At 37.1% G+C, this 11,096-nt stretch overlaps 1 protein-coding gene across 1 annotated transcript; it reads left to right on the forward strand.

Moving 5' to 3' along the window:
* The first annotated feature begins 1,647 nt into the window (after positions 1 to 1,647).
* On the forward strand, positions 1,648 to 10,947 carry LOC117295909 (cholesterol 24-hydroxylase-like). Its single transcript, XM_033778741.1, has 13 exons — positions 1,648 to 1,787; positions 3,017 to 3,082; positions 3,561 to 3,642; positions 4,175 to 4,335; positions 5,713 to 5,851; positions 6,381 to 6,494; positions 6,658 to 6,892; positions 7,211 to 7,283; positions 7,715 to 7,799; positions 8,134 to 8,244; positions 8,621 to 8,712; positions 10,473 to 10,545; positions 10,669 to 10,947. The coding sequence occupies exons 1-13, from the start codon at positions 1,648 to 1,650 to the stop codon at positions 10,810 to 10,812; spliced, it is 1,515 nt and encodes a 504-aa protein (XP_033634632.1). The 3' UTR covers positions 10,813 to 10,947.
* Positions 10,948 to 11,096: the final 149 nt, after the last annotated feature.

Raw genomic sequence — 11,096 nt, forward strand, 5'->3', positions numbered from 1 at the left:
TTTTATGTCACTTGTTACAACCTCACATGATGGTTATTGCGAAACAATCTGTTTGTATTGAACGCAGAAGAAATGCTATGGTGTTTGTAATGTTGGAATAAAACAATCTGTTTGAAACAAAAGTGTTGTACTTTTACGCCTTCGTACTGACGAAGTCTAATTGTTTTTCGAGCTTGAACGATTGTGTTGGAAATCAGGCTGTAAGGAATTGCAAAAGTTGTTTGCAATTATGTCAGTTAGGAGTAAAACAAAGGCACTATTATTTAAAATGGTGTGCATGCGGTAGGACTCCTGCCAATAAGTTGAGCTTTGGCGAACCCAGTGTTCCACCAGTAGGGAGCTTTCTGCTTCACCTTTCAGTCTGTACCAACACACCTGGCGGCTGGCTGCTCATTTCACGCTGATTGTTTACGCCCAACGTGTTAGAACCAACACCTTCCTAACAACCCTGTAATTGACACAAACCTAAGGTAAACATAGTGGCACATTAACCCACATTATTCGGCAACTTATACGTGACAGGTGGCTGGATGGGGAGAAAAGCGGTGGAATAAAGTATCAAGAGGGGGCGCTATTTAGAATGTCATGGTGGGATACAATATAACTTGAGGGCGCTGTTCATAATGTCTCTCTTTTTTACGGGTGCTCCGAAATTAGCTGATATTGGCTGCACCAGAATGATTACTAACAAAAATCACGTTTCGGGTTGATTGTTGCTTTATAAGAAATGATTCCCCCAGCTCGAGCAAAAGTTTACCCAGAAAGAAAAAAAAAACAAGTTTTTCATCATATAAAAGCATTTATTATGACAGGAACTTTGAATTCCGAAAAGACCCCAGTCTTAAAAAAAAAAAAAACGATGTAAAAGTCAAGTTGAATTATTACAAATATCTTTTAAAAATTGTTAAAGAAAAACTTGCTTTCTGAATGCACCCTCAATGGGATTGTGTTAACCAGTGGAGCAGTTTTAATTTAGTTAGGGATGAAGTGGGTGCCGCTAAGAGTATAATACGTCACACAACAGAAAGTGCCAACAGAAATTGAGGGCGCACTCACTTTGCAGCTGCAGCACACAGAATAATGGGCCCTACTCGAAACCACGCCCCCCATAGGGCTTCAGACGAGAGGATGGAGCCTGAAGCCGAAGCCATGGTTTCGTAAAGGGCAACAATCAGAATCAACTCACCATTATTCCAAGGTGGGCTGACTATACACAACTATTGTTTGCGCTATTGACCCGTAATCAAAATAAGCCAAGTGAGGTCAAAGTTATTTCAGTATGTTTTAGAAGCTATGCAAGTGTGCACATGCACCACACTAAGTAGGCCAAAGTTCATGCGCCAACTCAGATTTTAATATGTGGGCCCTTAAAATCTCAAATAAGAAGTTTTGGGGAAATGCAATGAACAGATTGTGTAAATATATTAATATATCCGAACCTTGTGATTCTGCGCTTAAAATTTTAAGGAGATTAGATAGGTGCACCTTGAATGATGGAAACGTCGCCCCCAACGGCTAGTGATAATTTATTTACAAACTTTGTACCTTTCGACGTTGACCTTCACCATTTTAACAAACTGAAGTTTGACCCATGATGGGACACAACAATAATCATTTTGACCAGGAGAGACTGCTGAAGCCTAAATCATGGCGACCCTACTTGGAATCTTGACTGGTATTACTGTCGGCAGTTTGGCGATCACATTGTGTGCATTCATTGCATTAGTGATATACATTGCGTATCAGCACAAGAGATATGCCCACATCCCAGGCCCACCTAGAAATGAGTAAGTTTGTTTTATTTCAAAAAAAATAAATGTTGTGTATTACTCTTTACTTGTATTGTTAATTAATTTGTCTTATATTATACGTATGTGTATTACTGGTACATTTGAAATTAATTAATGGCCTAATAGTACCAATAGTAATTTGCTTTTTGGTGGCGAGTCAATTATTATTATTATTTTTATTTATTCGGCAGAAAAACACATACAAAATACAAACATAAACAAACAAAAGCCAGGACATATTTATGCCTTGAAATAAAAAAAAAAAAAAAAAAAAAAAATGTAACCCGAGGGCCTTCAATTCCAATATCCCTGGCGATTGTCAACTCGAACCATTCGAATTCCCATAAACTTAATTACTTTCTGCATTTTTGTTTGTGGATCTTTTTTGTTTTCATAACTTTCAAATAACAAAAATATACCCTTTTTGTCATTTCTGTGTTGCGTATCTCTTGGGCAGGCCTCCGTTTAAAAAAAAACAGGCTGCTTGAATGAAAAAGGAAAATACCAGAAAGTGCGAACATAATAATAAACTTCACATTACCTCAGTAGGAACCTTTGTTTCTGTCTACCAACGGTTTATATTTAATATTAAGATAAGAACAAAAGCCTTGGCTATTTTTGTTTCTGCTTTTTTTAGTTTATATGATTTTGTGATAACAAGGAATTGCTAAGTGCTTCCAAAAATTGCAAAAATGGCAAAATAACAGAGAAGCAAATGACCTTTGTTGTCATTGACACATTGGACTCAGTAAGGCCAATCATTATCTCTCTGTAAATAGCGGGGTGGTTAAGATCACAATAAATATCACAAATTGTCTGCATTTTCTCGAGCTCAAAGTTCGTCCACTAATTATAGGCCAACACTTTGTTCAACTGATACAGCATAACTTATAATCCATTGAATGATTGTTTTAATTGTTGGGGTGTGGTTTATCTGTGTCCCTCAATAAACTAAGTCAAACGCGGCCAATATCGTCACAGCCTGTTGTCTCAACTATAGCCAGTACGATTTTTGACTACTGAAAAGAGTATTAAAAAAGGACACTATTTATAACGAGTTCGAAGGGAAGACGCCTGTTATATTATTGTCAAATCTTTGAGCACTTTAAAAAATTATGCATACCAAAATAATCATTCTAAAGAGCTGTGTTTATGTAAAAAAACAACACTAATTGATTTTGAAATCCTGGTTTGAGATCTTGTACTTATCTGTGATTACATGTCAGTTTCTTCACAGGCAATCTACGTCAAGTTACAGGGAGTGAATCGCTCCCAGAGTTTCTTGCCGAGCAGTAAGTTTTTCATAAAACTAATTTATTTCTTCTCATAATAAGAAGTATTAATGTATGTCATGCACGGTCGTTTGCAGACAACTGGTTGTCAGTGTGCATGATTTTCTGTCCCCCACCCCCATACGGCGAACTGTGTACAAACTACTTGTTCTGATAGCGCCCTCTTTTGCATCCTCCTCCATCAGCCCACGTTCATTTCCCATAAAGGCACAGAATCTCCGGTGGACAGATTCCAGTCCGGAATCGAATTCATTTCAAGTTGCTCATAAATTACTCCTAACAACAATACATCACTGACCTTCACTCATCTTCTCGCATCTTACGATCTTTAGCATAAACTTCTTCTCCAAATTCCAACTGGGAACCACTAGTAATGGAACGACCCAAAACAAGACACAAGAAAAGAGCAAATATCATTCATCTTTATATTTTCAATTTTTTACTTTCAACTTGTTCTTGTTGCGTTTTAACTTGTCAGAATGAGAACCTATGGTCCTGTCTTTCTTTTGTTCATGCTGCAAAAACCTGTCGTCATTGTGTTGGAACCAAACTTCATAAAGGTTTGTATAATGCTCTTTCTGTGTGGTTCTATTAAACATGATGCATTGCCAACCAAAACAAGGTATCACAAACTAGGGGTCGTTACGTATGACCGAAACGTGTGTCGCAAAATGACGTCGCAAACAGCTTTGCCAGAATCACTAAAATTATTTATCGTACTGATAACTCCGTCAGAGCAACAATTTGACTCACAATACTGATTCAACATCAATGTTTCTCTTTTTGATATAAATAATTAAACAAACCGATTGAATAAGTCGGCCACGACTGGGCGTTTTCGTTACCAGGCCACGAGCAATCAGCGAGGATCGGTGGCCGGGTAAAAGGCGAGTTTGCCGACTCGATCATCTAAAACTTGCTTTTTGAAAATATTCAGTTTATATCATGTATATTTTCGTTTTAAAAGGCTTTTATCGAATATGATTTTTCCCCATAAAATCGAAACTTTATTAGGTTGTACAAATTGAAAGTTTTGTGCACAAAAATTTAGCTCATTGATGATGTTGTTTGACCTTGACCATTTTCTTATAGGAAGTATTGCACTCAACAACACATTTTAAACCACCAGTGGAGCATGCAAACTTCTGGCATGTTTATGGGGAGCGGTGCTTTTACCATGGATTGCTAACAGAAACAAATGTGCCAAAGCACCTAAAGAGAAGGTCTTTGTTTAACCCAGCCTTTCACAGAAAGTAAGTGTAGTCTTCAAAACACATCTTTAAAGTTTGTGACTTTTGTTAGATCGGGACGGGGTACACCCCTAGCCTCAATTATGGCTCTGGTAAGTGTAGGGTCAACTTTGGGGGATGCTCTTTCAAAGTACTGCTTACAAACTTAGAAGTGGCGACATCTTTCCATGACTCTGGGTCTTATGTTGCTGTCTGACAGAAGAACTTTTTTAAACATTTGCTTTATTGTAAAACTGTTGATGTCCACTCGGTATAGTTTTATGAATGACTTAACTAATCTGTCTAAAGTTAACTCCCGTCACACAGAATTGCTCACTTTTCATCACCTAAAACCTAGGACGGATGCTTATAAATTTTCTACCATTGTTCGCTTTCCTAAAATGTTCTCAGAGCTCACATTGGATACCAGGAATGTTTTGATTTTGGAGGGGTACAAGTCATTTCGTATGAAGCTGAGGGGGGAATTTTTAGTATGTTATTAGTGCTAGTGGTTTTAATTGTTGTTTTCTTTAATAATTGTCTAAGGGGTCTTTGTGCTTTTTGGGTGGTGTTTGGGGAGGCTCTCTGCTATCATTGTCCTCGGGCCCAGTGGGTTGGCATGAATCTGTGAGGGTGCACTCTGTGCCAATTTTATTTTTTATTTTATTTTTCTGAGGGTTTTTGGTCCATTCTATGTTTTTTTATTTTCAATTGTTGTCCCTTCCTCTTATCGCTGCGGTGTTTTGTTGTGGTTGTAGTTTTTTGTTTTCAATAGTCTGGTTTTGCTTGTGTTTTAATGATTTCTATTGTGTGCTTCTAAAATGTTTCAGTGTAATCTCCTTTTTATATTGTATAATATTTTTATCGTTGGCAGGGGTCTGGTTTTACACATCTTTTGATGACAGTTTTATACTTTTGTTTTAACCTTGACAGTCCCTGTACAACTTGTAACTATTGTGTATGTCTAAAGATTTAAAATAATAATCTATTGCGTTGTAACCTTAACGGCCGATTACCGACCATTGGTTCGATTCCTGTTCTAGGCGTTGTTTAGTTTTTTACCATAGCCTTTATTTATTTATTTATTACCTAGCCCTTATTCGCACTCGGCGCCCCCCCCCACCCCACCCCCCAGATGTCACGCACGAAAAAAAGACCAGCGCTGGTCTTGGTGCGTGACATTTTGGGTATAGTGCGTGACAGCTGAGGTGTCGCTTGCGACTTGACTAAGGGCTAGTGAGTGGATTTCACAGATCGGGAGTTTCTGAAATTCACGATAGAAAACTATTGTTCATAATGTTATGGAATACTTACAATACAATATACATGTTGAAAGTTAATTTACATTTTGACCAATTGGTATTATTCAAAGGAGTATTTTGTTGACTTTTTGCACATCAGGTATTTAATGCAGTCTATGGATGTCTTCAACGACAGTGTTGAATTGCTGATTAATGAACTCTCCTCTGTAGCGGATGGCAAGACAGAGGTGAAAATGTTGGATCTGTTCAATCGAATCACTCTTGATGCCGTCGCCAAGGTAACAACAAAACGTGTTTGTGAGTTGTATCTAAGCGTCCAAGTGCAGGTGCAATCCAGTGGCAGTAGATCATGTCCCCCATACGGCGATTTGTCTACAAACTACTTCTGATAGTCTTCTTTTGAAACATCCTCATTCAGTCCACGTTAGTTTCCCCAGTACTCTCTTCCTGCTACTACGTTCTCAGATGAACCCGGACCTCTTCAAATAACATCTTAAGACCCACCTGTTTACTCAATCTTTTTCGTAATCTTTTATTTTTAATATTGTTGCTTTCTCTTTTATAAATGTGTATTGTAAAGCGCATTGAGAATACTTGCAGTACTGAATTGCAATTTAAAAGTATTTCTTCTTATTCTTATTATTATCATTGTAAGGGGACAGAACCTCACATGGACAGTCCTGGAAACCGGCATTCTCCCATGATGACGTATGGCTAAGCATTCATTAAAACACACAACCCACAACTATATGCCTTTAATGTGATGATTGATTCCATTGGTGACTTATGTTTCTTTATTTACCTAAGGTTGCTTTTGGACTTGAACTTGGCGATGTAATGGACCATGATTCCCCTTTCACCAAAGCGATTGGAACTACTTTGAAGGGTGTTCAGGCGCAGTTTTACACACCTTGGAAAAGGGTACGGCAACAAAATATTGTCATCGCAGTTGATAACGATTTGGGTTTGAGGCTTACTACCCCTGTTATACAGGCCTATAAAGTCATTACATTGGCACTTATTATGCCATGTTATTAATGATATATCAGACATCTAAATTGGATTTGGTTTTTTTATCTTCCAGTTCAGCCCATTTACATCGGATCGTAAGTTCCGAGAGGAGGTTCGAGAGTCGATTCGATTCGTTCGGGAAACTGGCCGTCGATGTATCGAAGACAGAATCGCAGCAAAACGAAGAGGAGACAAGATTCCTAAAGATTTGTTGACTTATATTCTAGATGTATCTGGAGATTTCAATGCAGATAAAGATTTCCAGATTGAAGACATGTTGGACGAGTTCTTTACTTTTTTCTTCGCAGGTAGAAACATCTAGTTCAGTCAAATTGATACCTTGTTATATAAACTAATAATAGTAACTTATTCAATGGCAATAACAATTAAAAGCAAACGAAAAACGGAAAACAGTTGCACCAAAGGTTTGACACAATTATGACATAAAGATTACGATTAATCCGAAAGCTTCTGGAACACTTCTGTTTCTTATTTGGGAGCATTTCTTGTCCAAACTATACTTGGACTGTTTCTACTACTGGATGTATATCGATTTTTTTCATAACGACAACACGAATTTCGATTTTGTATGAAACTATTTCGAATCGATTTTGTTTTCTCATCAGGTCAGGAAACTTCGGCCAATTTAATGGCGTTCATGTTGGTCGAGTTGGGCCATAGTCCAGAAATATATCAAAGGTATATACCACTATAGATGTAGGATATTGAAGAAAAAGCTTGTTCAAAATAATGTTTATCTGATTGATTCTTTAATGGAACCTTGCAAAAGGCAAACATTATTTCATCTCTATTTTCGATAACGCACCAAAATCGTTTGGTATGAAACGTTTAGTTGAGGATCTCCAACACATTTCAAATTCAATATTTAAAAACGAGTTAATAAGGAAAGTGATTAAATCTTACAGTTATTGGGTTATACCCAAAGACTGGTGCGTAGGCAAAGCACTTTGTGCGAGTCATGTGTTAACATATCCACAGGCATATTACTCGGGTGGGACTCGAACCCACGACCTTTGCTATTGTGATTCAGATTCCATCTTTCCCGTTTAATACAAATGATGCAGAATGTTATAATCCAACTTTGATTAATTTTCTATATCCCATTACAGAGTCATGACCGAAGTCAACGCCGTGTTTGGAAGCAATGACAGAATTGAATATAAAGACTTGGCCAAGTTGGAATATTTGACTATGGTAACTTATTCCATTATATGTAATAACCGATTATATTGTCCTATAAACTACCGTGAATGAGATCAGAACCAATGATTCATTATGTCTTCTTTCGAGTCCATGGGCTCCTTTCGAGCCCATAGCCTCCAATTTAAAATAATTTGGCCAGGATTTGTGTTTGAGCGCATCTCACAACCCTCTCATTCGCTGCCATCACGTCTTCAAGGCATCACTGCTCCTCAAGGGCTGGGCATCAAAGAAGGTGTGGCATAGATTGGGGGTGATTTGCCACAATCGCGTTTGATGTCACCATGATTATTACGATGTCATACATGTATTATTGTTGGATTGTCAGGTAATCAAAGAGACTTTACGTTTGTGGCCTCCAGCCTTTGGAACAAACCGTGAACTAGCTACTGATATGACCGTCTTAGGAATGAAGATACCTGCTGGTACAGTAATATGGGTAAGAAGATACTTCAATTTAGTCATTTATTCGTTAATAGAAAATGGCCGTTTATTTTCATCTATTAAATAATTGTCTTTGAATATTAAGCTGTTTTGCTTATTCTCATCGCGGGGGTTTTGACTCTAGTAATGTCACAATTTATACAAATACAACATTGTTAGATGATGATCAGTCAATACATCATGCATATTCATGACTGAGAGTCGAATTCTCATTGGTCCATTCAACATCACGTAGTTCATCTAAGCGTTCATAGCGACTTGCGGTCTCCCTGTTTAATTTGTATATTTGTATACTCTTTATAAGAGATAAATTTATTATTGAATAATGTGATGATAACTTGGAGACAACGCATTTTTTGTTATTCTTGCAGTTCAACACTTATGTTATGGCTAGAATGGAGAAATACTACATAGAACCACTGGTTTTTGATCCCGAAAGATTTAACAAGGTCGAAAACGAAAGGTAACTATTCACATTTTAATATAGAATTTTAGGTTTTTTAGGTAAGGAATGTGTCTATAGCATGACATTGTTTTCTGGTGACAAATAATCAAAGTTTCCACGCCCTAAGAATTTTGCTAAGTATGAGCAAAATCATTTAAAACCAATGAACTCAAATAATTCTAGACATTTGCTGGGCATTAAAGAAGTCACTTAGGCGCGCGGTCCATTTAGGGCCGGTTCGGCAATCATCCACGATTGTCAAACGATTACAGTAGCAAACGATTCAGCAGCGGTTGTGAGACGATTGGGGGATAGGTTCTTCAAACGCTTCAGTGCGCTGAGCTTGTCTAGTCGTCCGGAGTCCGAACAAAGGGGCTATAATCGGATTAATGTCCATTGTGTTGGGATTATAGTTTTGACTGTTCGGTTGTGGACTATGAATATGAATTTAAAAACTAAAATGTTCTAACGCGTTATTTTTGCGCTGTGTTTTTTCCATTTCTAAAATGCTCGTCAAAAGATACCACACATACTTTTTTTAATCGTGAAAAACGATGAAGTATAACCTCACATTCTACTTTACCTCTTTTTGTCATGTATTTGCTTAGCCTAGCGCTGGCAACGTCAATGTACCTCACACGGGTACATCATGTACATGTATACTCGATTTGAGCGTTCGAGACGAACTCAATTTTTGGTTGGTTGTGACCAACTAAGAATGTTTCCCAACTAATGTGTATCTTTTTAATAAACGTATGACCAGGTTGTTGAATTTGGGTGTGATCTGCAAATAGGATTGTAATCAGTACGTCCTCGTCAGAAGGTTTAATTTTGAATTATTTTAATTTTAAACATACTGTTGGCATTGAAGAAGAAAAACCATTGCATTAATAAAAAGACTGCAATAAAAAATACCTAATGTATGTGTGTGTACTTATTTGTTTTACGCTTAATTGGAATAAATTAACAGATCTTATTATCAGAACATTTTGTTTATACCCTTCCCGTTTGTATCTTTAAGATAAAACTCTCTATGTTTAAGGTTGATCAGACAAGGTTGATCAGACAATCTCGTGCTTTAATATAAATTTGTTTCCTGGAAAAGTATAAATAAATTTGGAGTCCGATTTTGGTGAAAATCTGAAACATAAATATTACAAATCTGTGAAATTATAAATGAACAGTTGAATCACTTTTTATTACAAAGACGCATCATGTTAAATCTCTTTTTTGAATGTGTTAAAAGCCGTGTTTTGCCCCCAAAAATATGTTCACTCATGATGCTAAGAAAAAGCTACTACCTGGACGTACACACACCTAGCCAAAACCAAACCATTGTTACCAGTACTCCTGGCCGTGGAGGATTAGTTGGGATTAGCGAGGGATTAGCGGTGGAAGTGTCAGTGATAGCCTGGTGTAGGCGAACTCTTTTGTTAGTTGTAAACCACAGTGAAGTGTCAACTCTTTTGTGTTTCACCTCAGTAAGTCTTTCTATAATCTCTGGAAACGATTGCGTCCCGAAACTCAGCCGATTGACCCTCTGTAAAATAATCGTTTGCGGCAATCGTGGATGATTGCCGAACCGGCCCTAAATGGACCGCGCGCCTTAGATATGAAATTGTTCGTGATATGCACCAGCAAACAATGTTCAATGTACCTTGATCTATTGACCCTTTGTGGATTTGCGTATTTAATGTTAGGCACAACGCATTTGAGGACAAAATCTTACAGATTCTTTAAGACAATAAAAGCATCATGTTTATCTGTTTATGTTTCAGGGATAGAAATCTGTATACGTACTTTCCGTTTTCTATGGGGACCAGAGCTTGCATTGGTCAGTCATTTGCGATGGTAAGATACATTATTTTTAAATTGACCGTCTACGAACAAAAAAATTAACATTTCTTTGTTCAGAGAATATTACTTTGTTATTAGTTGTTATTAATATTGCCCTTTATTTTGTGATTGTATTAGATTGAGGTTCGTCTGATCATTGGTCGTCTTCTCCACAATTTCAACTTCACTCTTGTGCCAGGTCAGGACCGGGATGATATAATGCAGGAGATTACCATTAAACCTCGTGGAAGATGTAGAAATTATCTCACCAAAACTCGTTAGAATTGAATTGACAGAAGTAATTAAATGGATGTCATCATCGCCAAAACAATGTAGCTAGTTTGTGTGTCTTAATTTTTAAGTTTTTTAAAATTATCCTTAAGTATGAGTTTCAAAATGACCTAATTGAAAGTTGAAACACTGACTACACAGTATTCATAATAATTAAAAATAAAAAAAATCATTTTATATTTCATGCAACGATGATTGATATGAAGCTATTGTCATGCTTTGGAGATTGGTTTTTAATAGTTTAATTGTTGGTTTCGACCTCAAATACTTTGTAT

This window comes from Asterias rubens, chromosome 1 (genome assembly GCF_902459465.1).
Source record: "Asterias rubens chromosome 1, eAstRub1.3, whole genome shotgun sequence".
Classification (NCBI taxonomy): Eukaryota; Metazoa; Echinodermata; class Asteroidea; order Forcipulatida; family Asteriidae; genus Asterias; species Asterias rubens.

Excerpts from the sequence above, each read along its gene's own strand:
- LOC117295909 (XM_033778741.1), top strand. The coding sequence starts at position 1,648 with ATGGCGACCCTACTTGGAATCTTGACTGGTATTACTGTCGGCAGTTTG. Across the intron at positions 5,852-6,380 it reads CTCTTGATGCCGTCGCCAAG|GTTGCTTTTGGACTTGAACT; the intron begins GTAACAACAAAA and ends TATTTACCTAAG. Across the intron at positions 6,495-6,657 it reads TTTACACACCTTGGAAAAGG|TTCAGCCCATTTACATCGGA; the intron begins GTACGGCAACAA and ends TTTATCTTCCAG.